The 27,660-nt window shown below is 49.4% G+C and overlaps 1 protein-coding gene across 1 annotated transcript; it reads left to right on the top strand.

The window, feature by feature from the left end:
• Positions 1-9,862: 9,862 nt before the first annotated feature.
• Positions 9,863-27,400, top strand: TCFL5 (transcription factor like 5; the record flags this gene model as incomplete). The annotated part of the gene is given in 7 exon segments (XM_082671586.1): positions 9,863-10,512; positions 11,603-11,789; positions 12,074-12,236; positions 13,628-13,874; positions 15,730-15,871; positions 27,280-27,368; positions 27,370-27,400. Coding segments are annotated over 7 exon segments (1,509 nt in total).
• Positions 27,401-27,660: the final 260 nt, after the last annotated feature.

Here is a 27,660-nt window from a genome sequence, read left to right as displayed (position 1 = left end):
ACTGTACATTAAAACATGGAACTTCATAGCTTTGTTACTTGAAGTAGAATAAACATCTACAGAAGGTTTTCTGTCTCGTGTGGCATCGCGTTGGAAAGTCGGGTCTGCAGAGGGATGCCTCAGCTCCCGCTTCTTGGCAGTCGGCGTGGTGTGGGCAGCGGTGCCCTTTGGCCTGAAGACCCCTGCCGGATGCACCCCGTTCCCGGGATGGTTCCAGCACAGGACCCCATGTCGAGCAGGAAGCCCGAGGCCACCAAGGGAAGGACAGAGAAGCGCACGGTCGGGATGACAGAGACGTGGGGCAGGCGGTAACGGCAGGGTCGGCAGGCACCCAAAAGTCCCCGGCCGCTGACTCGGGCCTTAAAGGAGCACCGGGCTGGTCACGAGCGTGTGGTGAGGCGGAGCTGGTGGCCCAGGCGCCTTGCCGGGTGGAATAAGTGGCAGGGGCTGTACCAGCAGATGCGGAGCCTTCAGGTCAGGGAAGCGGCCGCGGCTGGGAGGAGAAGACAAAGGTGTCGGCCTTGCCCTTGAACTTCAGGGCCACCAGTGACTGGCCCCATCCTGGTGGCCCTTGTGCCAGCATTTAGCTTCTCAACGAGTTTGTGCACCCATCTCCCGCCATGAGCCGAGACACGCAGAAAACATCCCTCGGGCAGGACAGGCTCTACCCCTGTGGGCTGGAGAGTCAGTAACCTAACGTCTGGTTTCCCGGCTGAGTGCCGCAAAGCGGGGGTCCCCCGAGGGGACGCCGCCATCACTGCCGCCTCAGAAAGGCGTCGGGCCAGGCGAGGCCAGGAGGGTGGCCGCTCGTCTACGGAGAGCCCACAGCGCTAGCCTGACCTTGGGGAAGACCGCCCTACGGCTAGGTCCTGCCAAAGAGGAAATCCCGAATCCTGCAGGATAGACGCGAGCAGGGCTGGGCACGGTGCCCGGCTCCAAAATGCGTGAGTCCCTGTGGCCTGCAGGCTGCTGTCCAAGCAGTTTCCCCAAAACGTCGGGGAAAATACGCGCAAGTTTTAAAATCCTCAGTCCCTTGAGTACAGCTGGGATGTTTGCATCCTCCCCAAGCCCTGCTTTATCTGCTCCACAGAATACTCCCGTGGCGTCCGCTGCTCCGTCCTTACCCTGCCAACTACCCCTGCTCTCCTCCAGGACCAGACCTGACGGCTCCAACCCGTGACCCCGTTTAGCCAAAGTCACTCACACACAATCAGGTGCGCCGTGCAGCGCTTGGCTCTCCGGAAACCTGGCATGAGGACTCCCTCCCGCTTGAGGCCTCGAGGGCCGCGGTGCCTGGTGGGGCCCCGTATCCCATCCAGTTCCGCAGAGGCAACTGTCAGGGAGGATGAAAGCAGCCTCCAAGGGAGGATCACACCCCAGGGGCCGGACCCTCCCCACCCCCGCACCAGCAGGTCCAGGGCCAGGGAGACAGCAGGGCGAGGCACAGCGACGGGGACCATCTGGCTATGCCCTTGAAGGGGCCTGAGCAAGGGTTGAGGAGGCAGGTGCCCCAGGGCAGGAGCCCCAGCCTCCAACCCAGGCCCCTCAGGGTGGGGATGGGAGCTCCTGGCTTGGGATGGCTCTGACGCCTGCTTCCCATCAGACATTTAGGAAAGGGGAGGCCCTCCAACACCACCCACACTTTCCACCCAGTGGTCACCACGGGCAGCCATCTGTATCTTTTCCCTTAATCTGTTTTTCCCTCTATTTTTTTTACAAAATTGGGATTCCATACATTCTTGTATCTTTTCTTCACTTCTTATAACTTGGGCAATTCCCAAAGGTATCAAGTATTCCTCAAAAGCGTCATTTAGGACTTCCCTGGTGGCTCAGTGGTTAAGAATCCGCCTGCCGGGCTTCCCTGGTGGCACAGTGGTTGAGAGTCCGCCTGCCGATGCAGGGGACACGGGTTCGTGCCCCAGTCCGGGAAGATCCCACATGCCGCGGAGCGGCTGGGCCCGTGGGCCGTGGCCGCTGGGCCTGCGCGTCCGGAGCCTGTGCTCCGCCACAGGAGAGGCCACAACAGTGAGAGACCTGCGTACCGCAAAAAAAAAAAAAAAAGAAGAATCCGCCTGCCAATGCAGGGAATACGGGTTCGAGCCCTGGTCCAGGAAGATCCCACATGCTGCGGAGCAACGAAGCCCGCGAGCCACAACTACTGAAGCCCGTGCGCCTAGAGCCCGTGCTCCGCAACAAGAGGAGCCACCGCAATGAGAAGTCCGCGCGCCGCAACGCAGAGCAGCCCCCGCTCGCCGCAACTAGAGAAAGCGCGCGCGCAGCAACGAAGACCCAGCGCAGCCAAAAATTAAAAAATATAAATATATTTATTAAAAAAGAAAGCATCATTTACATTTTTCACGTTGTTCAAAATTTTCTAACTTCTACTTTCCAGAGAATGTGGGCTCCCTGGAGATTTGTGGGGTCCTGTGTGTTCCCAGAATGTGGGAAATGAAAGCGGTGTACCAAGAAAATCAAGATCTCTCAAATGCTGCCGTCTGGAGACAAGTGTTCTTAATGGTGTTTCTGGCCCAATTTTCCTGTACCCATGTTGCTGGTGTTCAGGTGGGGGGTCACCAAGGAAGCACAGAGACTTTTTCCATCGTTGAGCTTCACACGAGGGTGGGGCAGGCAGCCCTGGTGGCTTGCAGTGTCACTGAGGGTCCCCCGTGCTCTGCATCCTCAGCTCATGACTCTTGTCCTCGTGTTTGCAAGAAGCCTGCCCCTGCAGCCGTCATGTCATCACCTCACTGTTATAGGAGGGAACCAGCAGGAGCAACAGAGCCTCTGTTCCCCTTTCAAATGTCTGGTTTGACCTCATTGGCCAGGTTGGCACCCGGCCACCTCTGGCTGCAAGGCAGCAAATCAGGGTATCAGGGTCTGCCAGAGAAAAAGAAGAGGAATTCAGCCACTGTGGACACCACCCCAGGGTGTCCCTTTATGTAAAGGGTCAGAAAACTGACTGTAGCACGTGCTGGCGAGGATGCGGGGTGGCGGGGAGGGAAGGTGGCACCGCCCTGGAGAAGAGCTCTGGGTTTCCAATCAGTGACTTTTCATTAAATTCCACACAAGCCGGCCACCCCCCGCTAGACATTCACCCCAAAGCACGCGTCATCAGTGAGGGCAATGTCACCCCAAGGGGATGAGAACCCAAGTACTTATAGTGATTTATTCACAGTTGCCTAAGCCAGGAAACCACCCAGGTGCCCTTCAGTCAACACGGGGGTGGATAGTGGCCGAGCCACGGGGAGGAGGGAAGTGCATCCAGTGAGAGAGGCTCCAGACCAAGGCCACTGGCCGCAGGCCCCCCTGAGGGACATGCTGGAGGGGGCAGGTTGCAGACAGGGTGGGGCGGGGGGCCTCCAAGGGGCAGCACGAGGGAGGCATCTGGGGGACGGGGGCGTCCTGTCCGATGGCAGCGCTGCAGGCATGGCTGTTTGCACTTGTGACTTTGACCGTGAGCAACACCCAGACGCACAGGGAGACCAAGTGCTAGGCTGGCAGCTCCCAGGGATAAGCCCCAGCTCCTGCGCGCACACATGCACACGGATACGCACACACATGCGCACACACTGGCACACACGCACACACGTGTCAGGACCGAAAAGAAAGCAGCTCACGTCTGGAAGGCGAACCGGCCGCAGTCACGCTTCTCTCCCTGGACGACGTGCATCCTTTCATCTGGAGTGGCGTGCTCTTGGTTTTCAGGAAAGATCCCCACCCGTGTAATCAAGTAGTAAAGGGACGCTCTCCTTTTGTTTAGAAAACAAGGAGTGGGGAGGGAGGAGGAGGGCAGAGGGAGGGGGAGCCCCGTGCAGCAGCCTCGGGTCCCTCTGTGCTGCTTTTCTCGGCCGCGCCATCACCCCCGTCAGGACGGCCCTGTGCATCCCTGGCTCCGGCGTCCTGCTGCATCGTGCCTTTTTCTAGGCCAGTCCTGGAATCCCTCCACCCTGCTGGGTATTCGGACCCGATTCTCTCCAGCACCGGGTCCACCACTTGCTGCTTTTACTGTGTTGTGATTTTGCGGTTTTAACTGAAGACTCGGCCCTTCCCCGCCTCTGCTGGCCTCTGACTCCTGCCGCCCTGCCCCTCGTCACTCGAGTGTTCATCTCTTGACCCCGCGAGTTCAAACTCACGTTCATTTCCTTGGAAGTTCAAAAGCAGTTGCCTTAAACTTTCCTTTGGTTTGTCTTTCCTTCTGTGCGTGCGTGTGCGTGTGCGTGTGCGTGTGCGTGTGTGATTAATCAATACTTTAATAGCTGAGGAACTTTCGAGCAAGCAGAAGGAAACTCGTATTTTCTTCAATGTCCTATTTCTCATCTATTAAACAATATTTTTAGAGATATTTAAACACAATATCAAACACTTAAACACCAAATTAAATACTGAACAGTTTTTCCAAATATTTAGAAATCGGTCACAAAGGTACTTAACCGAATGCCCCTAAGCCGCTGGTTGAAATCACATCTCTAACAAAGGCTTCTCCGATTCTTTTACTCCTTAAGGAGCGAACAAAACTCACAAATCACAGCAATGAGATGCTCAGCAAATGGTTTACAGACGCCGGCGCCGTGGGTCTCACCGTCTCTTCGTTATCTGGGTCAGAGAGAGACAGAGAGGGCGGGAGGGAGAGAAGAGGGAGACAGGGATGGGGGATGCATCAGGGCTTGGTCTGCAGGCTTAGCCCCGGCTGTGGGAGCTGCTGCGGCCAGAGCTGGACGGGAAGGACGGGCAGACGGGAGGGTGTGGAGGGCGAGGTGAGGCCAGGCCGGGCCCCACGAGGATGGACTAGCCTCTCTCACGTGTTTCTCTCTACCTCCAGCCTGGACGGTGCGGACATCCGGCCTGAGAAGCTGGCGCACTTTGTCATAAAGGTTAGAGGCACACCTGGCCCGAGGGATCCCGGGAGGCGGCGTGGCCAGTGGGGACACTGCCCCCAACAAGGCGACAGCCCCGCACGTGACCCCAGGTCGACCTCTGGGTTGAAAAATCAGTGCGGCTGTCGCTTCTCTTCTGGTCTCCAGATGTCATGCAGAACTGTCTCTGCTGATCCCCTCAACCGCGAACACGCAGCAGAGGGGCTTCTAAGAAAAAGGGCCCGGCTAGCCACCCCCTGCCCATCATCTCGGCCCCCTGCGCGCCTCCATGCCTTGCTTACAGCCGCCCTTTGAGCCAAATTCCCAAAGGAAGACAGGCACAAACTCACCTCCCGCCCAACACGACGCCCCCATCGCCACTGTCCCCGCCCCCAGGAGAGGGGACCGGACCTCCCGTCGCTTCTGGGAGGGCTTCCCGGTCCTGCAGACCATGGGAATAAGGCCGGCCATTCTCGTCGCATCCTACGCGATCAGGGACGAGCAAGGAGGAGAAAACAAAAGCGTGCGGTGGATAAACACGCAGGCACGTTTCCATCAAAAGCAGGACGAGGTGCGGCTGTCACAGCCGTCACTCCTGGTGGCAGCCGCGGCGCTGGTACCGACAAAGACCCTCCTCCATGACCCCGTCCACGCTCCCTGGGCCCTCGAGCAGCTGCTGGGGGTTCGTGGCCTGGTGGGTGACCCAAACCTTCGCTCCTGCCCGGTCTGAGCCTCAGCCGTCGGGCCCGAGGGCATTGCTGTGGCCGTCCACCGGCTTGGAGGACGAAGAGGACCTGGGTTCTCTAGTTCCTCACCCGTGAGAGTCGGGCTCTGCCACCCCTGCTTTGGGCCTGAAGAGTCCCAAGTGGCCAGGCCACAGCCTCCACCGACGGCCCCAGGAAGCCTCACTGCGTCCCCGCGAGGAAGCTCTCTTCCCCTCGGGACTGAGCCCTCTAGAACCGAGAGTCACAGAACGGGAAGCACAGACTCTGCGGGGCATCACGAGAGGTAATAGGGAGAGGGGCACCCCATTCGCACCCCTTGATTCCAGATCCAGCAATCCTGGAGCGAGAGCAACGCGGGTTGCGGAGCCCAGACCGTGTCCCGGGAGACATCGCCCCCGCCCTGCCCCGCGCGGGGTTGCCACCTAGCTGGCACGGTAACTGAGTCTTCAGAAGGCCGTCAAGCACACCTCTTAGACTGCCCAAAGCATGCAACGCCGACAACAGCAGATGGGGCTGAGGATGTGGGGTGACAGGAGCTCTCGCTCACGCCAGTGGGAATTCAGAATGTGGCGCAGCCACTTTGGAAGATGGTTTGATTATTTCCTACAAAACTAAGCATCCGCTTACCATACGCTCCAGGAGCACACTCCTTGGTACTCACCCAAAGGAGCTGAAAACTCAGGTCCACACAAAAGCCTGCACACGGATGTTTACAGCAGCTGTGTTCATAGTTGCTGAAACTTGGAAGCAACCAGGATGCCCATCAGCAGGTGACGGATAAATAAACGGTGTCCCACACAGACAATGGAATATTATTCAGCACTAACTGAAATGAGCTATCAAACCATGAAAAGACACAGAGGAACCTGAAATGCATTTAACTAGTGAAAGAAGCCAATCAGGAAAGGCTGTATGAAGCCACCTCCATGACACTCTGGAAAAGGCAGAACTATGGAGACAGTAAGAGGATGGGCAGCTGCCAGGGGGCAAAGGGGCAGAGGGATGGGTAGGCAGAGCACAGGGGACTTTTAGGGCAGTGAAACCACCCTGTATGCTATTCAACATGCATGTCCTACACGTATCCTGTTAAACTCACACCTCGGTGTGTGCTGAGTGATTGTAGGCGCTAGTGTACTCTAATTGCGGGGCCTGCGTGTCCACCGCTAGGGTATAGGAACGTGACTGGTATTAGTATGTTGTTGTGTTCTCCGACCTCGCTGAACTCACTGGCTTTTTTGTAGGTTCTGTAGGATTTTCTCCCTAGGTCATCGTGCTGCCTAGGGAGAAAGTAGACAGTTCCACTTCTCGTCCTCCCACCTGCACGCTCCTTTCTCTTGCCCTGTCACGCCGAGTAGACCCTCCAGCACATGCTGAACAGAAGTGGCGACAGTGGGCATCTTTCCTTTTTCCTCATCGAGAGGGAACGCATTCCGTCTTTTGCCATTTAAGCATGATGTGAAGTGTGGTAATTTCATACACGCCCTTTATCAGGTTGAGGAACTTGCCCTCTATGCTTGGTTTGCCGAATTTTGATTGGGAATGGATGTTAGATTTGCCAGCCACTTTTTTTTTTTTTTTTTGCATTTTTGAGGTAATCATATGGCTTTTCACTTTGCTCTATGAATATAGTAATTTACATTGGTTGATTTTCAAATGTAAACAAAACTTGCATCCCTGGAAAAAACACTACTTGGTTACGATGAGTTATTCTTTTTAAAAAATCTTGTTGGATTCAATTTGCTAAGCTTTTGTTAAGAATGTCTGCCTATCTGTTCCTGTCCAGTATTGCTCTGTAGTTTTCTTTTCCTGTAATGTCTGCATTTTGCTATCCAGCCCTGCTGGTTTTGCTACCCAGCCCTGCTGGTTTTGCTCTCCAGCCCTGCTGCTTTCACCGAATCCATATGTTTGTACAACGGCGTCACGTCCGATGCTCGCCCGCGTTCCTTGAGGCTCATGTGGATGCTGTGCTTGGGTCTCCGGCCGTTAGTCCGGAGCCACTAAACTGACTCTGCCACCCACCGGGGGTCTCCCCCTGCACGATGGCCTGTCCGCAGAGCAGCTCCTCCTGTTCTCGAAAGCCAGCCCTTCGCATCGGTCCATGATGCTGTTTACTTATTCATTTATTTATCTTTTTGCATGTTTACTTCTTAGCTCAGGGGAGCCCAGGTGGGGCCTTTCTCCCACCCTGACCTGCTCCGCCGGGCTCTGCCTGACTCTTCAGCTAGGGTCCTCAGCTGAGGAGGGCTACCCCTGGAGGCCTAGACCAGAACCACTTGGAGCCACGTTTAGAGTTTGAAAAAAACATGTTTTCTATTTTCTTCACATTTTATTTATAAAATAAGTCCCACTAAAGCCAGATCATTCTCACGTTTCATGTCTAAATAAAAGAGGGCTCAAAACTGTTATCTGCAAGGAACCCGCCCAAATCAAGAAACACAAAAAACAACGTAGGTGTCAATGGTCTTTATTTCCAATAAGCGAAAAACCAAGTCGCATATAATCTTGATTTTATTTTCTTTTTTAAACATTGTAAATTTCACCATACTCCGTGATTTTGCTGCTCAAAGTGGGGTCAACTGATCAGCGGCACACACGTCAGCTGCGGGCTCCTTAGAAAGGTGGCATTCCGGGTCCCACCTAGGCCTGCTGAATTAGAATCTGCTTTTAAACAAGATCCCCAGGGCGAGCCTGTGCACATTATGGTCTGTGTTGATGTCACGCTTAGAATCTTCTCAAAGATTTTATCGATATCATCCTATATATTTAGTAGTTATATAATTTTCTTTTTAAATTTAGGTATTTTGATGATCTGAAACTAATTTTTATGTTAGGTGTGAGGAAAAGTGTTCTTGTTTTTTCCCCCACACCTGATACATTTTATTGAGTAAGCGGTCCATCATTTTCCTACTGGGGACATATTAAGTGGACAGAAAGAAAAGCAAATATATATATATATATATATATATATATATTTTTTTTACTTTTTTTTTAAAGTTTTTTGGCTGTGCCACGTGGCATGTGGGATCTTCGTTCCCCTACCAGGGATGGAACCTGCACCCCCTGCAGCGGAAGCACGGAGTCTTAACCACTGGACCTCCAGGGAAGTGCAGGATGATCTTATATTGTTCAAAGAAAAGATACTGCAGAAGAAATGACTAGCACTCCATAGATGTCTGAGCTCTGACAGAATGAGCAATTCAGAGACTGATGGAAGAAAACTGCCTAAATCACAGGCCTTTCTTTAAACCACGTGGTTCCTATACAGAAAACAACCACTGGTTGAGATGGGGGTAAGGGTGAGAGGTGGGTACAGTAATTATTTTGAGCCCGCAAAAATAATTCTTCTAAAGACCACCTATTCTATGATACCATTTATAGGACGTACCCAGGGTTGGCAAACCCATAGGGACAGAAAGAAGGTTAGTGGGTAGGGAGTGCTAATGGGTATGGGGTTCCTTGGGGTGATGAAAATGTTCGCAAACTGATTGTGGTGATAGGATGTGAATACACTACCGCTGAAGAGCACACTTGGAAAGGATGAACCCACATGGCCTGTGCATTCTAGCCCATCACTGGCCAGTGTTTGTCGAGTGCATTGATTACACGAGCCCTGCCGGTTCTAGGAGGAACGGTGCACCACGTGTATTTATTTATCTGACTGAGTTTTCACCTACGTACAGCCTGCCTTGTCACACCTGTATTTGGGGGCGCTGTCTCACCTGTCTACTGTTCGGGCTTACTGTAGGCCTCGTGTCCCGAGAAGGGGGGGACCGCGCGGCACCCCGTGGGTACGTGGACTCGTGGTGAAGCGTTACCTGGAGAGGCGCCTCTTGCATGCGCCCTGATACCCGGCCAGGCCCTGGGAGGCCCCGCGGACACTCGACCCAGGTGTCTGACCCTCGGACACTGGACTTGGGCGTTTGGCCCCTTGGACATTGGGATCCGGGCGGCCCGGCCCTGCGGACACTCGACCCGGGTGGTCTGGCCCCTCAGGCACTGGACTTGGACGGCCTGGCCCCGCGCGCCGCAGCCTCGCCGCCCGAACCCCACGCCCCAGACCTGCGCGCGTAGCTTGGGACTGGGCGCCGCGGCGGAGGCGCGGCGGGCGGTTGGTGTGGCCGGGCCGTGGGGCGGGGCCGCGGGGCGGGGGCAGGGCCGCGCCGGGGAGGGGCTGCCGTTGCGGGCGGGCGGCGCAGGCGCGCTGCGGCCGGCGGTTTCCGCGACCCCGCCCGCCCGGCCTGGCCCCGCCGGCCTGCCCGCGCACCCTACGCCGTTGGCGCCGGCATGTCGGGCCCCGGGCAACCGGAGCCGCCTCAGGCGGGCGGGCCGGCGGGCCCCGAGGGCGCGGACGCGGCGCTGGGCGAGGCGGGGCTGAGTTTCACGACCACCGACCTGAGCCTTGTGGAGATGACCGAGATCGAGTACACGCAGCTGCAGCACATCCTCTACTCGCACATGGAGGCGGCGGCGGCCGACGGCGAGCTCGAGACGCGCCTCAACTCGGCCTTCCTGGCGGCGGCGGCGCCGGGCGCGGCGGCGGGGGGCTTCGCGGCGGCCGGGGGCGCGGCGGCGGGGGGCGCGCCGCCCGTGTACCCGATGCTGTGCCCGCCTGCGCTGGCCGATGGCGGCTTCGCGGGCGCCAACCAGTGCCTGGGTCACATTGACTTCCAGGAGCTGCGCATGATGCTGCTGGGCGAGGCGGGCGCGCCCCCCGCCGCCGAGAAGACGCCGTGCGCCGACGGCCCGGGCGCCGGCGCACCCCGGCCCAAGGCGCCCGACGGCGCCGGCAAGGAGAACGTGGAGGGCGCGCCCGAGGCGCGGGCCAAGTCGGCCGTGCGCGTCCGCCTGGAGGACCGCTTCAACAGCATCCCAGCCGAGTCCCCGCCAGCCCCGCGCGGCGCGGATCCCCCCGAGCCCGGCATGGCGCTCAACAAGTGGGTGCATCCCCCAGGGAGCGGGCCGGGTGTAACTAGGGTCCTCTGCAGAGAGGCACCAGCCTGGGTCCGGGTGTAAACCAGGGTTCTGTGCAGGGAAGCACCAGGCTGGGTCCGGGTATAGACCAGGGTCCTCTGCAGAGGCCACCAGCCTGGATCCGGGTGTAACCAGGGTCCTCTGCAGGGAGGCACTAGCCTGGGTCCGGGTGTAGACCAGGGTCCTGTGCAGAGAAGCACCAGCCTGGGTCTGGACGTAGACCAGGGTTCTCTGCAGAGGCCAGCGGCCTCACTGCAGCTCGCATCTTAACAGGGAGCAGACCTCAGTGGGTCTGGAGGCTGAGCTGAAAGTTTGTGTGGTCTGTGAAGCACAGCAAGCAGATATTAAGTACACAGCCTGCAGCATCACCTTTGCAGTGTGCACTCAGCGTCTGCATGCGGAAGAGAGATGAGTTGAGATAAGTGCACACATGTTCCTGAGGAACAAAGGTTTTGTCCCCAAATCACTCACCTAAATGTCAGGAGAGACCTCTGCTTCCCCCTCTGTTGACTCAGGTTGAGGCTGACCTCATCTTGCACAGATGCATCCCCTGGGAGGAAAGACGTCACGTTGTGAGGTTTTGAGTGTAAAATGCAGCTTCATCCTTCAGCCAGACTGCCAGCCCATAAGTGATCTCGCAGCAACAACTATCGGAGAGGAGTCGCCTGTCTGCTAGGGTGTCTCCTCAGCTTCCTGTCTGTCCCCACCCTGTAGTTTTTCCCATTTTGCCCATAGTCGTCAGATTTTGGAGGATGGCCAAAAAAACAGATTGGTGTCAGAAGTGTGGTGGGAAGGGAGGTGTAACTAAAAGATGACACACAGCCACACCTTCCAATGTGAGGAAGAAAGTTTGAACTTGTCCCCTACAACACTAGCTGATAATTGTCTGTAGAGATTTCCATGATGGGGGGCATTCATGGTAACAGATTCAAGTTCCTATCTAGAAAATCAAATGTTAGCCTTTAGAGTGTGATAGTTAGTGATTGTGGTGTTTCAGGAAACTTACCTGCCACATGCTCTTCATGTGTTTCTGGGTTTCTTTTGTCTTGGCAGTTTGGTAACTCTTATTCGCCATCCATCCGAATTAATGAATGTTCCTCTCCATCAGCAACAAAACAAATGTACAACATTAGTGAAAAATAAAACTGCTGCTGCAGCCACTGCTCTGCAATTTACATACCCTCTGTTTACTGCAAATAGTTGCTCTGCTAGTGGAAATTCTAATCTTTCACAAACACAGGTAGGGAAAATGATTTGCGAAGCTTTGCTCTTCTGTATTAAATGGATAAATTGTATTTTAGTTAGGCCTCAAGGATTTTTGTTTCTTTCATTGAGCTCAATAACTTTTTTAAATCGAGAGTATTTATGTGGTTCGGGGATATTTAAAAATCCTTAGTGCACCTAAAGTTCTTCAAGTTCATGTGAATAGCTTTGACGTTACTTCTATTAAAGTGCATTTTATTTGTACGTAGAGAGGAGATTGTCACCTGTTGATAAAGTTCCTGTTGCTTCATTTTTTTCCAGAGTTCTAGTAACTCATGTTCTGTACTTGAAGCTACCAAGCATCAGGATATTGGATTGCCGAGAGCATTTTCTTTCTGCTATCAGCAAGAAATTGAATCCACTAAACAGACTTTGGGTAGTAGAAACAAAGCTTTGCCTGAGCAGGTTTGGATTAAAGTAGGAGGTAAGCGATAAAACAGAAGCTGGCAGGTGCTTTCTCCTCCTGCCTGATGTCTTTGCCCCCCCCCTTTTTTTTTTGGCCATGGGTGGGAGAGGGGAGAGAGGTGGTTTATAAACAAATGAAATGATCTCGGAAGCCTGCTTGCGTCTTAGAAATCCTTCCGTCCCTCTGCCCAGTCACCTCACTTTGAACATCCTTGCGAATTTTGAACATCACGTTTATACTTGGCCTGGAAACGTTGAGTTTAGGGGCTGCTTTTTCTTAACAGTAACCTCCTTAAACAGAAAAATGATAGACTTAGGTACATTTTCGTTACCTTCAAGTTACTGACAGCACTTTCAGGTTTTTTTTTTTTTCTCTTATTTCATACTTCATGAGTGAGGCAGGAGTCTGAAATCCGCTCAGACCTTTAGGGGACGATCTGCAGATGGGCAGAGGATTGAGTTGGGAGCAAGAGGCCATAAGGTGATACAGAAAGTTTTAGAAATAAACTTCTGAAGGCAAACTTTGCTTACCCCTGACGTTAACCCTCAATCCGTTTTTCCTGGAAAACATTCTTTTTCGAGCTATCCAACAATAACACAGCTTACACTCAGCTCTTCGAGAGCTGATAAAGACAGGGTAGGGATGCAGCTCTCCTTCTTTCTCCCACGCCAGTGATTAGTTTTCCATTGTTCTTATGACATTGCTCGCGAAAGTATACCTTAACATTTGTAAGGTAGAAAGGTTAATGTTAAAATAGTCCCTGTACTGACTACTCAGCTGAAGAGTATTACCGATACTTGCGAATTCCTCTCTATGTCTTTTGAAAAGTTCTCACCATTCTGAAATGTGTGTTAAGGGGTTCTTTCACCGTAGAGGGTTTGGCTTTGTACGGTACCTGGGGAATGCACATCACCGCAGGTACTAATTAGACGCCTGCTGTACTTTGATAGAAATTTGACATATTTCTGTAGCACAGGTCAAAGCTATGATGTGATTACTCCTTTTGTGGGGGGGAATCTCACTTGTAAGGTGAGCGCATGTTTAATCCTAAACCACTTAGGTTTTGTCCTCTTCTGAGCATTGCAGTTAGAATATCAGTTGTCTATTAGGATAATTGCACATCAAGAAAATCTCTTGGAGAAAATATTTCAAGTGTTTTTTTCCCCATTCTGAATATCAGAAAAATCAAACAACTTCTTGGTTTTTTAATTCATAGATGACAGTTAAAATGCCTGTTGATTTAAAAGGGGGACTTTTGACTGTATTGCTGTATAAGCTGTATTGATTACGGAATACCTGGGGTGTTTATATCTTGGATCGAAAATACCAAAAAATATATTCAGCATTCACGAGGGTAAGTTTGGAAGAACAGAGAAATGAAAATACCACTTTTTCCTTCCTTTGCAAAGAAGCAGCGCTGTGTAAGCAAGCAATAAGCAAGAGGAGTCGGAGTAGGATGCGCCAGCGGGACACAAGCCTGGAACGAAGGGCCCTGGGAGAGCTCCAGAATGTGGGTGACGGCTCCGCAGCAGCGCAGGGTGCCTGGCAGTCGGTGGAGTTGTCCCAGGCCACCTTCGGGGAGCAGACCCAGGGCGGGCCCCAGCGGGGCCGGTCCCAGCGCAGGGAGAGGCACAACCGCATGGAAAGAGACAGAAGGTAATGCGTGGCGTCGGTGGCGTACAGCTGTCTTAGACGCCGAGCCGATGTGGTCGGTGGTGGTGACGGGCGCCTTTTTGTGGAAAACAGTGGTGTAGCCATTTCTGTGTTCAAGGCAGGGAAAGCTGGCTAGAGTCAGTGGTCACCGTGCTTTGCTAGGTGGATGGGGGTACCCGAGACCACCCCCAGGTCTGATGATTCATTAGGAGGACTCATGGCTTCGATTTATTTTGGACGAAGAACCCAGCAAAGTCGGCAGAGGCGCATGGGGAGAGGTCTAGGGGCCCCAGGCGCCAGCTCCCCAGAACACCTCTCAGCGGAGCCACTCAGGATGCCTGTCACCCCCCAGCACTGGTGACATGTTCCCGGACAGCAAAGCTCCTTAGAGACTCAGGGCCCTGGATCCTACTGGGGGCTGGTCGGGGTGGGGGGGGGGCATTCCCTACCTGGCACGCGGCCAAGTCCCAGACACCCAGAAGGAAAGCTGGTGTTTATAAGCCAGTGGCCAACGGTGGTGGGAACCCCCCCGAAATCTAAGTTCCCAGGTGCTGACCGGGGCAGCCTTCCTGGGAGGGGGGCCGCCTGCGTACTGGCCTACTCAGTTTTGCTTGGCTCTTTTAAGGATATTGAAGAAGGAGGAAGGTACAGCTTATGTAAGTTGTTTTATCTGTGGATTTTATTTGTGCTGCTCTGTGGAGAAGCAAAAGGTGGTTAATTTTTCTGTTATAGCTGGGTACGGGATGAATCCCTAACTTCATCATCTGTTGAGTGCTTTGTACCAGTTTCTGTTTTAGGCTCAGGAAATAGAGCATTGAGCAAGACAGATATTCATCTCTGAACCTACAGTGTTGAGCAGTGGAAATTTATTTATTTAAAGGGACATATTAAAGCTAGGCAGCTAGATACCTTTCCTAAGGATGTGTCCGCACATACAGGCCAAGCGATGGGCATCACTGAGCTCACCGCGAATTATAATGGGCATTGTTTATATTTATTTAATAAACATTTACTGAATACCTACCATCTGAAAAAAAGCCTTATACGTACTACGTGTTGACGGTAAAAGTTTTCATCCTTACTCTGCCATTTCCTAGTTTAACAACTTCCTACACACTCTTTACCTCTCCACCTGAGTCTCTCATCTATAAAATAGGGATATCACCTACTGCGTAGATGGGACACAGGAATTAAACAAGCTGAAATGTAGTGTCTGGCCCAGTGCCTGCAGCTGCAGAGCATCTAGTGAATTCCTGCTGTTGTTGTTACCTTACAAAGTTGCTCTAGAGTTCTGAGTGTACAGGTGGGGAAATAGGAACAAGGGCCGTATTACCTGAATGTAATACGTGAAAGTTAAAAATGGTCTAAGACTCCAGGTGGGATGTAAGTCATCCCTGAAAGGGCTGGATTTGGGGATATTCACAGGCTGGTAGTCTGTGGTCCCTTATGAACCGGGGCGCCTTGGAGAATCAAAGCTGTGAATCCTAGCTTCTGTGACTTCCTTGGCACCTGGGGGGCAGGTGAGTGAAAGAATGTCCTGCCCAGAAGAAACACACACACAATTTTGCTTCCAGTTTCAGGGGGTTTGGGTCCATCCTTGGTCTAGAGACTTGGACCTGGTCCTTGCTCCTGGCCCAGGAGAAGTAAACAGGAAACTTTCCAGGGAGCGTGACTGGGCTTAGTGGGCAGCTGAGGGTGGGCTGGCCGCTGTAGAGGGGAGACCCGAGGTGAGGGCCTGCCCTTCCTACGCTCTCAGTGGCCAGGCCGCGAGCTGATTCCTCGAGACACACAGACACCTGCTCTATTCCTTCGTTCTGCTTCAGCTTCTCTATGTGATCACTTTGGGTTTTGACTGTAGGCGCAGAATCCGCATTTGTTGTGATGAGTTGAATCTTTTAGTCCCGTTCTGCAACGCCGAGACGGATAAGGCGACGACGCTGCAGTGGACCACAGCGTTCCTGAAGTACATTCAAGAAAGACACGGGGATTCTTTCAAAAAGGTTAGTATCTAGGCCAGGATGTTTTCAGAATCCTGTAAATGTATCCGTGTTGTTATTTATCCTTTTTCCTCTAAGATGTCCCAAACTGTCCTTTGTTTCCTGGAACCAAACGTCCGATGCTGAGTCCAGTGTGAATAATGCCCTGCTCGTCACTTATCAAGGTGCTAGCCACAGCCTGGATGTGTGGTCAGCTGGCAGTTAGGGCCCTGCTCTGTGCAGTGGATTGTTTGGGGGCTTAAAGGGGTTTCAGAGACCTGCCTGTAGGGTATGATTTTTTTTTTCCCCCCTCAGAAGATGTTGTGAAAGGGATAAAGCACAAATAGGGAAAAAAAAGAGGCAACTAAATGTCAAATAAATAATCTGGATTTCAAACATGTTCAGAAGGCAGAGAAGAGAAACACTGCGGCCTGGGGGATCGGGGTGGGGGCTTAGGGGCTCGAGCATCTCCGTTCCTTAGGACAGCCAGCTCGACCTTGACCCTGTCTGTCTGGGCCGAGGAGCCATTGATTCCCTGCAAGCCCTCCAGGTGGGAGCGGATGCTGCGTGTGAGTGAGGGTCCCACCTGCCCCCTCCTTGGGGGTTCAGATGAGAGAACATTCCCTGCATTGGCTTCTGTGCTCTTCCTTGGGGGGACCTTGGGTCCAGGTACCGGCCTCATTTCTCTGGGGATCAGGGCGCGTGGGATGAGGCCTTAGTGAAGAGCGGCCTGGTTTTGCTGCTGGTCCCTGCTGTCGTGTAGTCGCTGCCGTTGACGGCAGCACGGGTCTGATTAGAGAACCGAGCTGAGGTTGGCACTATAAACGTGGAACATTTTGAAAAAGAGCCTTCCGTATCTAGATCCTGGGGGAGCGGCCGGCCGAGCGCCCCAGGCGGCCTGGAACGAGGCCCCTGGGCTGAGCGCTAAGAGTTTGTCTTCTCCGTTTCCCTTTTCTGTGCCCAAGTGCATCTCCATCTTGTGTGTTTCGTAATTTCGTCAAGTTCCTTATTTTCATTGTATATTTAATTGCCTTTTAAAGCAATACCTGCGTCAAGTTTGTGCTGATGGGATCATTTATGGTTATTTATAATGTGGTTACTCTTTAACATTATTTTTTAGCGATAGACTTGGTTTATTGTAATAAAATAAAGCTTTTATATTTAAAAAAATGATTTAATGGTTGGCTCTGTGTACCTAATAGTGGTAAATTATTACTTATATGATCCATTCAAATATGATGAAGGTGTTTGCGACAATAAAAAAACTTAACTGTCACTATCTATACTCAAAGATTAAATAGGTTAAAAATTTATGGACATTAATTTTTATGTATATTAGGCTTCCTGAATATTTCTGAAATGTAGTTACGTTGAATTTGTAGATTGTTTCTGGGTCGGATTACAAGACCCATGAAGAAACAGGCCGAAGTGACGTCAGTAGCAATTTGGGGGGAATTAGAATGTAGGCAGCTTAAACCCTTGTGTCCTTCCTGTTTCCCCAGTGACTTTCCCCCTCTTACTTGCATGAACATTTTGAAAGATGTGACACACGAACGTCTTCAGTGATTTTCCTAAATTATTTCAGTACACATCTCATCCCACAGGTCTGTTCCGACTCTAACCAGGCTTCTGTCCGAGACACTGGGGGCACCTTGAATAAGACAGAGACCCCGTGGGCTGGAGGGAAGCGGCTAACAGGTTGAGGGTGAATGGACCACCTCCATCCCGGTGTGGGGTCTGGTTGACATGCTGCAAAGATGGCTCTCCCTGCTGTGCAGCAGGGAGACTGGACTCCAGGAGGAGAGATTAGGGGTGGGCAGGAGTGGAGACACAGACCCTGGTCAGAGGCCGCAGCGGCTCTGCTGAGACTGGCCAGGGCCCGCGGTGCTGGATGTAGGGCTGCTGGGCAGAGGAATTGGGGTCCACGGTGGGGTGTCTGGCTGGAGCAGCTGGGCGGGTGGCGCTGTTTCCTGAGATGGGAAGACGTGTGGAGAAGCAGGATGGGGTGGGGCGGAATCCACGTTCTGTGTCCGACGGGCTAGGTTTTCAGTGCCCAGGAGGCATCAGGTGGAGGAGTTGAGAAGGTAAATGAGTCTGCAAGCAGGTGGTTCCCTTTGTTTTATTTTTCTACTGAGCACAGAGTTCACTGAACACCTGCCCTCCCCTCACCTAGTCTGAGCCGTCAACATTTACCATGTTTAACACACACGTGCACACGCACAGCACAATTCCAAAGACAATGACGTATCATGACCCTTCACCTCTAAATATTTACGCCTGTGTCTCCCATGTAACGCCAGTGCCGTTTTCACACCTCACAAGGTCGATAGTCATTCTCTTATACCATCTACTACCCAGTCCGTATTCCCATGTCCCCCAGATGTTCTGAAGGTGACTTTTATGGCTGCATTTTTTTCCAAACCAGCACCCAGCCATGCTTCTGTGTTGCATTCAGTGACGTTTTTCTGTCTCTGAGCTATAGCAGTCCTCCCTACCCCCCGGTTTCTATTACGGCACTGAGATTTTGAAGAGATCGGGCCGGACAGGTGCCTGTAGAACCCTGGATTAAATGATTCGTTGTATTTATTTATGGTCATTAAAAATTTTTGTATAATTTTAAACTTGCAGGAAAATCCAAGGTGAGTGCTAAGAGCTCCTTGTGTGCCCACCCAGGTTTACCCAGAACCCCCAGTTGCTCACACTTTGCCCCATTTGTTCTGTCTCTGGCAGTCTAAACCATTTGATGGTAAACCGTGGGCACCATGTGCCTTGATGCCCAAACACTTCAATCTGTGCTTTTAACGAATATTACATTATCTTACATAACCAGAATACAGTGGCCAAAATCAGGACACTTAACGTTGGTGTAATACTCTTATCTAATTCAAATTTTGCCTCTTGTCCCAATAACATCCTCTACACCATTTTCCCCGGTCCAGCCCCAATCCAGGATCGCTGGTGACGCAGTTGTTGTGAGGTGACATTTTGGGGTCGTGACCTTGAACCCTAGCCAGGCTCTGGGGCTGCGGGGCAGTCTGTCACCCTGTGCTTCCCTCTCCTCTGTCCTGTCACCATCACAGTCATTGGGCAGGACGGTGGCGCTGCCCCCCTGCTTTGTCTTCCCTCCTCCACCTGAAGTTGGGCTGGGGGCCCGGCCCGCACCCACGTGTCCTTGCGCACCAGCCCCAGTTATCAGGTGCAGCCGTACTGTTACTTCTCCCTTTCCTGTGCAGTAGGAATTCTGTCCTTTTTATTTTAAATTTAGTTTATTGCAGTGTAGTTGATTTACAGTGTTGTGTTAGTTTCTGGTGTAGAGCCAAGTGACTCAGTTGTGTGTGTGTGTGTGTGTGTATATATATATATACACACACACATGTATATATATACATACATTCTTTTTCATATTCTTTTCCATTATGGTTTATCACAGGATACTGAGCATGGTTCCCTGTGCTGTACAGGGAACTGTAACGCTCTATAGGGTTAGGACCTTGTGTGTCCATCCTGTATATAATAGTTTGCATCTGCTCACCCCAAGCTCCCACTCCATCAATGCCCCACCCCCACCCCCTTGGCACCCACCAGTCTGTTCTCTGTCTGTGGGTCTGTTTCTGTTTTGTAGATAAGACACAGCATTTTATCTGTTTCTCACATTTATTTCTCACGTTCTGATCAGTGCAGATGGCAGTTTTAAAAACGTGTTGGGGCTTTTCCATTGTGACCTCTTATGTGGTCAGTTTTTTAAAATTCTGTGTTTATTTGGAAAGGACGTGCATTCTCGGTTCGGCGAATTCTGTATGTTTATTAGGTTGAGGTTACGAATTGTGGTTCAGGCCTTTCCTGTCCTCTCTTGTCTGTCAGACCTGTTGTTCTCAGAGCCCCCGTGGCATCTCCCACCGTGACTGGCCTTGTCCCATCTCTGTGGGGCTCTCAGCGTGGCTAAGTGTCGGGGGCGCACCCTCCCACCTGGGCCCCAGGTCTGTCACCCCTCTTGGTTTCATTAACCCTTTTCCTTTAATTCTCTCGTCTCTCTGTACAGATGACACCTGTCTTCTTCCTCTTCCTGACTTCCTGGTATAATTTCTCGACATGTAATTGGAACGATCTTTCTTTTTCCCACTAAAAATAGTTTTTATTATTGGCCTTCTCCTATTTACAAATTTAATGTGAATATCCAACTTTGACCAGACGTCATCTCAAGGTGTCTGATGAGTTGTAAAAATCCCTTAAAACTCAGCTATTTCACTTAAGTTTCGTTGAAATAGACGCTAATTGAGAGAGCAGGGTAACAATTACTAGCTTACCTTTGACGCAGTCAAGGGCGGGAGGTGTCCACTTGTCTCCCTCTTTCACCGTCACCCCAAGTTCCCATGAACTGAGTCCCAGGGACCTTGTGAGAGTCTAGATCGAGCTACACCTTAACCCCACTGCTGGCAGAACTATTCAAAATAAAGACGGGTGCCCAGGGCTCCTCATTTTATGATGATTGTTTAGAAAAATCTCTTGAAGTACTTTCTTACATCTGAGAGGTGATTGTTTTCTTCCTTCTGACTTCTATTTAGGTATTCTCAAAGGTCAATTCTGCCTTCTCAAGTATAGGCAAGTATTTTATAGCTGGGCTTTGGGTGTCAGAATATAGAAACCAATGTATCAAACCATGGTTCATCTTACATTGCATTAAGACCCGTTGAAAACCTTTTAAACTTTGGGAAGGAAATTAGAATGTGCTTCTGTGCAGATATAGCTTCTGAGCATAGACAGTTGTTGCAAATGGCAGATGGCCGTGGCTGGGATGCCACGTAGCGTGTGGACAGGTGGAGGGCGCCAGCCGTTCCAGATGACTCAAAAGTCAGAGCAGTGGCAGCAGAGAGAGCGCTTATACTTCCCTTCCTGGACACAAATTAAATAGAAACCTATTATAGTCCAGCAACAAAGAGACAGCACAATTCAAAAATGGGCAAAGGACTTGAATAGACGTTTCTCCACAGAAGATAAGCAAATGGCCAATAAGCACATTTAAAGATGCTCAGCATCACTAATGATCAGGGAAATGCAAATCAAAAGCACTTTAATGGATGTGAGATACCAGTTCACACCCATTAGCTGTGGCTATTGCAAAACAAAATAGCAAGTGTTGGTGAGGATGTGGAGAAATTGCAACCCTTGGGATTGCTGGTGGGAATGTAAAATGGTGCAGCTGGTGGTTCCTCAAAAAGTTAAACATAGGGGCTTCCCTGGTGGCGCAGTGGTTGGGAGTCCGCCTGCCGATACAGGGGACGCGGGTTCGTGCCCCGGTCCGGGAGGATCCCACATGCCGCGGAACAGCTGGGCCCGTGAGCCTTGGCTGCTGAGGCTGCATGTCCGGAGCCTGTGCTCCGCAACGGGAGAGGCCACAGCAGTGAGAGGTCCATGTACCACAAAAAAAAAAAAAAAAAAAAAAAGTTAAACAGTTACCCAAAAGAATAGAAAGCAGGGACTTAAACAGATATTTGTATACCAGTGTTCATAGCCGCATTATTCACAGTCACCAAAAGGTGGAAACAATCCAAGTGGTGGAAACAATCCAATCAACAGACGAATGGAGAAGCAGAATGTCTGTACAGCCAATGGATTACTATTCAGCCATGAAAAGGAATGAAGTTCTGACACATGCCTCACAATATGGATGGACCTCCAAAACAGGATGCTGACCGGGAAAAGGCAGACACAAAAAGACAAGTACTGTATGATTCCACTTACATGAAGTACCTAGAGTCATCAGATTCATAAAGTCAAAAAGTAGAGTGACGGGTGCCAGAGACTGGGGGAGGTGGTTGGATGGAGGGTACATGTTTAACAGGGACAGAGGTTCAGTTTGGGGAGATGAGAAAGTGCTGCAAATAGATAACGGTGATGTTTACACAACATTGTGAATGTACTTAAGCCACTGAATTGTACACTTACAAATGGTAAAAAATGGCAAATTTTATGTTATATATATTTTACCACAATAAAAACATTTAGACTTAATTGTGTAAGAATGCTATGCTTTAAAAAAAAAAAACTTACAGAAATGTATACACGCACAAAAACGGAGAGACTAGAATAATGAACGCCCGTGTCCAATAACTCAGCTTCAGGCATAACTTTGTTTCACCTATACATCCCCATCCTCCCACCGTCACTGAATTATTTTAAAGCATTACCAATTGTCATATCATTTTCATTCACGAATGTATCTCTAAAAAGAAAAGGGCTGTTTAAAAGCACAACCACGTCATCATCAGCTTCCTTAATCTCCCTCCCTGTCCAGATTTCTCTGATTGGCTCACAACTGCCTTTTTACTGTCGACTTACTTAAATCGGTATCCAAACACTGCATTTGGTTCGTAGCTCTTATGCACCTTTTAATCTGTTCTGGCTCCCCTTTCCTATTTTCCTTGCTGTTTGTTTATTGATGAGGCTGAATGTTACTGAACCAAATTTGGGTCCACTTGCCTGCACACAGTAAAGCCAACTTGCTGACACCAGTTGCGGTGAAAACAAGTGCAGCGTTTACTGCAGGTGCCAAACAAGGAGTCTGGGCAGCTAATGCTCAAAAGACCTGAACTTCTTGTTTGGCACCCGCAATAAACGCTGCACTTTCTTTCACTGCAACCCAGTGTCAGTAGATTGGCCTTACTGTGCGCGGGTGAGTGGACCCAAATTCAGTTCAGTAACAATTTTTGGTGACCCAGATGGGATTTCCAGCCCATCTGGGATGCCAAAAATTGTTACTGAACTGAACTTGGGTCCGCTCGCCCACGCACAGTATTACACATCATGATTAGTTATACTCTGTGACGACTTCAGCAGAGAAGTTTTTTCCATATAATGTTTTTTGTGTCATTTAATATACTACATAATCTTCATTAGTTTAATATTTCTCTCTGAGATGCCTCAGGAGCCCTTTGGAAAACTCAAAGTCAGCTAGAGAAGGAAACTTACAACTGTTGTCGAAAGCAGCTCGATATTCCAGGAAAACTTTGCTGTCTTAACAGAGAGAGAAAACCACTTCCCGTCTGCACCAGCTTACTTTTAATAGCGAAGTTCATTTAGTTAATTAAATTCAATCTAATATGAGCCAATCTTGACCCCATGCAAAACTCTTTCCTTAAAGTTCCTTTTCCACAAACCTTTCATCACTTTCTGTATCTGTATTAGTTTGTCCATTATATTTTCCCTATCCAGAAACAACCAGCCCTGGGACGAAATTATTCTCCCTTTTTTCCCTTAACAGAGATATTTCCATTCTTTATACCTTCTCTCACTGACAATGTATATCCTACTTTCTGTACACACTGAAATGCTTCCCTTATTACTTTTAGTAGTTTAATTACACACGTATTACAATTTTTAACCCTTAAAAACTTTAATCTTTACTGAAAACCAAGAAGCGAGTAATTGGACTTTTCTTTATATCAGCATGTTTTGATTGGCAAACTTATGAACACACCTCTAAAAACATACGTTGTCCTATAGCACAGTTTTTCTCTTTAATGTAGTACAAGACGTGTATCTAATAAACTCAAACATCTCTAGCTGTTTTTCTCTCTCATAAGAAGACAGGAGGTGAACTTAGACTTGTCTAGTAATCGGTGTTAACGCTCAAAAGATCTGAACTCCTTGTTTGGTGCCTGCAATAAACGTTGCACTTTCCTTCACCACAACCTGGCGTCAGTAGGTTGTCTTTACTGTGTGAGGGCGAGTGGACCCAATCTGGCTTAGGGACAGTGTTGGTGATTGAGGTGGGTCCTGTTCAGCAGCTGTCTGAGCACCTTTGTCTCAGGGGCAGCCCCAAGACCTTGCCGCCAACCAGCCATCCTTGGCCCACAGCGCTCTTGATTTTTGTGATAAAAGAAACGAGGCACTTGCATTGGCAGGTTGAGATGTCTGGTAAGTGATGGAACTCCCGTGTGGCGACGCCAGAGCATTCTTCCCTATCACATTGACGTCTATAGCAGAATATTGGTTGGGATTTTCCCTTTTGGACTAAGGCTTGGTCATTTGGCTTTTTTTTTTTTTTTAAACAAATTTATTTATTTATTTTTGGCTGCATTGGGTCTTCGTTGCTGCACGTGGCTTTCTCTAGTTGCGGCGAGCGGGGGGCTGCTCTTCGTTGTGGTGCGTGAGCTTCTCGTTGCAGCGGCTTCTCTTGTTGAGGAGCTCGGGCTTTAGGCACGTGGGCTTCAGTAGTTGTGGCATGTGGGCTCAGTAGTTGTGGCTCGCGGGCTCTAGAGCGCAGGCTCAGTAGTTGTGGCACATGGGCTTAGCTGCTCCGCGGCCTGTGGGATCTTCCCAGACCAGGGCTCGAACCCGTGTCCCTTGTATTGGCAGGCGGATTCTTAACCACCAGGGAAGCCTGGTGACTTGGCTTTGTCTCTGATGGGGCATTGGTTGGGAATTTCCCTTTTCGGGACTAGGGAACTTCGACCCTGAGGGACTGTTTTCCATTGCATCAGTTGGTTTGTTTGCTTGACATTTGACAACAGCGGCCATGAATAATTAAGAAATGAGTGATCAGAGCTCTGTTCCATCTTGTAGTCTAGGGTGTATTTTACTAAACTGGTAAATGTTCAGCTATGCTCCTATAAAAAGAAAAATGTTTTTTCTGACACCACATGGCCACAACTTTCTTCAGACTCTGGAGAAAATTGGTTAAGATGAAACTCTTTTGAAATTCCAAACCTGGTTCTTTTTTGCCTATGCAGTTTGAGAAAGCTGGCTTAAATATTTTCTCAGAATTCTGACCCTCAGAGAACAAAAATATTTCTAGGAGAAAGCTTGAAGCCATAACACTTACCATGTCTTTGAAATGCAAACACAACCCACATTGCCTGAGACTTCAGCCTGGGTTAATTAGTAGAACTTCAAATCAAAAGGAAAAAAAGGGAAAGAGCCTTTTTAAACTCAAGTAGGTAAATTTAACTTGTTCCAACTGTTACAAAGTTTTACGTTTGCTGGGTGAGTTGCCATGACACGTGAGGTCATGATTTCCTATCTTTTCATTTGCATTTTGTTTGTTATTAAAACAGGAACCCTCATTTGGGAACTTGAGGGAATTGTTGGACTTCACTCTTTGTTTTTGTCCTGCAGGAATTAGATTTTGTTCTTCATGCGCGCGCGCGTGTGTGTGTGTGTGCGTGCACGTGCATTTGTCTTGTGTGTAAGTGTGCTGGTATGGGAAACTCAAGCTTATTTCCTGAATGCAGCCCCTTGGGGTGCATTCTCCAGAACTGGACCACTTTCAGTCACAAACAAATAAAATGAAAAAAAATGATTTTCCTTTGTTACATGGCCTGGCCATGATACTCCATAGATTCAGGAAAAAAGTGGCCTGTTAATGGATCCTTAAATTATGCTACTATTATGCAGTTAGGGCTGTTTTACAATAGAGAGGGAAAATGGGATCAAATTTATAAACTAATAAGTTTTTTATTGAAATATAAGCTGATCTCTGGATGGATGGATGGATGGATGTCTTTATATAATATTGTCATAAGTAATAAAATAGAGATAAATGGGATAAAAGCTTTCAGGTGAACTCTTTAGGAATAGTCGTGTATTAGTTTTTCCGGATTTTTGGTAACTTGAAACTTTAGTTTTGCTAAATTAAGTTATATGACGGAAATTCATTAAAGGTCTAAGTCATTTTTCATTAAGGTAAAATACTGGAACATTGATTGCTCAAGAAGTCTAAGTTTATCTTCTCTTGTCTTCTTATGAGAGAGAAAAAAACTAAAGATGTTTGGGCTTATTAGATACATGTCTTGTACCACATTAAAGAGAAAAATTGTACTATAGGAAAACGTGTGCTTCTAGAGGTTACAGAATGTGCTCATAAGTTTGCCAATCAAAACATGCTGAATAAAGAACAGTTCAATTACTTGCTTCTTGGTTTTCAATAGAGATTAAAGTTTTTAAGGATTAAAAATTGTAATACATATGTAATTAAGTTACTAAAAGTAATAAGGGAAGAATTTCAGTGTGTAAAGAAAGTGGGCTAGGGGCTTCCCCAGCGGTCCAGTGGTTAAGACTCTGCGCTTCCACTGCAGGGGGCAAGGGTTTGGTCCCTGGTCAGGGAACTAAGATCCCGCATGTCGTGTGGTGTAGCCAAAAAAGAATGGAAATATCTTTGTTAAAGGGAGAAAGGGAGAATAATTTTGTCCCAGAGCTGGTTGTTTCTGGCTAGGGAAAAAATAAGGGACGAACTAATACGGGTACAGAAAGTGATGGGAGGTTTGTGGAAAAGGAACCTTAAGGAAAGAGTTTTGCATGGGGTCAAGACTGGCTCATATTAGATTGAATTTAATTAACTAAATGAACTTCGCTATTAAAAGTAAGCTGGTGCAGACGGGAAGTGGTTTTCTCTCTCTGTTAAGACAGCAAAGTTTTCCTGGAATATCGAGCTGCTTTCGACAACAGTTGTAAGTTTCCTTCTCTAGCTGACTTTGAGTTTTCCAAAGGGCTCCTGAGGCATCTCAGAGAGAAATATTAAACTAATGAAGATTATGTAGTATATTAAATGACACAAAAAACATTACATGGAAAAAACTTCTCTGCTGAAGTCGTCACGGAGTATAGCTAATCATGACGTGTAATGCTGCGCGTGGGCGAGCGGACCCACGCTGGGTTCAGTGACGCGACTACTGCGTCCTGCGGGACGTCCCGCCTTCTGCACCTTGCAGACCCGTGTCTCTTGTTTCCTGGAGGCCGATGAGCTTCGGGTGGTTTGCGTGCACCTGCCTTCTCTTTTTGTGAGCTTGAGACTGACTCAGCCATTAAAATTGAGGCCTTTCACAAAGCGTCTAGAGGCGTAGTGTCATGAACTTGACCCGCGGCCGGCAGGGTGTTGGGGAGTTAGCTCTTGGTCTGGCCCCGTTGCCACGCCTAACACGAGCAGTCAGTGGGGCAGGGGCAGGGGACAGCAAATGCCCCTGGCAGGAGGGCTATGTCACGGTACAGAGTGTCTGTGTGGGGTGGTGGAAAGTTCTGGAAATGGATGGTGGTGATGGTTGCACAAGAGTGTGAACATACTTAATGCCACTGAATTGCAAACTTACAAATGGGTAAAATGGTAAAGTTTATGTCTGTGTTACCACAATGAAAATAACAAAAAAATATGGCTGCTTCTAAAAAAATATCAGAAGGGTTTACAATATGGTCAGGCATTTTGAGAATCTATTGGAAAACTAAATAAAAATACACGTAAAGGTAACTATTTGAGACAAATGTTTGAATCCCCATTTTTATCATCTGTATCCCCTTACAGGATGTGACATACGTTTGTGAGTGACACCTTAACTATATATTTTGAGGTGGTTTAGCTCTTAATTTCAACCATTTGTGTTTTTGAAGATAACAGTTTTCATGTCTGTGTATATTGTACGTTAATGGTCATTTCTCAACTTTAGGAATTTGAGAGTGTATTTTGCGGTAAAACTGGCAGAAGGCTAAAGTTGACCAGACCAGACTCCTTGGTGACGTGTCCCACACAGGAGAGTACAGAGTAGCCCAGCTATGGAGACCAAGTGACTGACTGGATGTGAGCACTGATGTCTGGGAAGCAAACGGCTGTTCCTTCGTGACCCATAAACATTTCCTAGGACCCTGGAACTCAGCTCTGATAGTCTGACTCTAAAGGGACATGATTCAGCTGATGGGACTCCAATGGGGACTTTGAAAGCACATTCTGTAAAAATATTTATCTAAAACAAAATGCTTACCGATTAACGTCCTCTTAGACCATTTGGGGATGAAGACATCTTGACAATTAGTAAGTAATTTTTCAATTA

The sequence above is a fragment of the Grampus griseus genome (genome assembly GCF_964374135.1).
Source record: "Grampus griseus genome assembly, chromosome: 14".
NCBI lineage: Eukaryota > Metazoa > Chordata > Mammalia > Artiodactyla > Delphinidae > Grampus > Grampus griseus.
The sequence above is the reverse complement of the archived record's forward strand: the minus strand, read 5'-3'. Positions and strand labels throughout refer to the sequence as shown.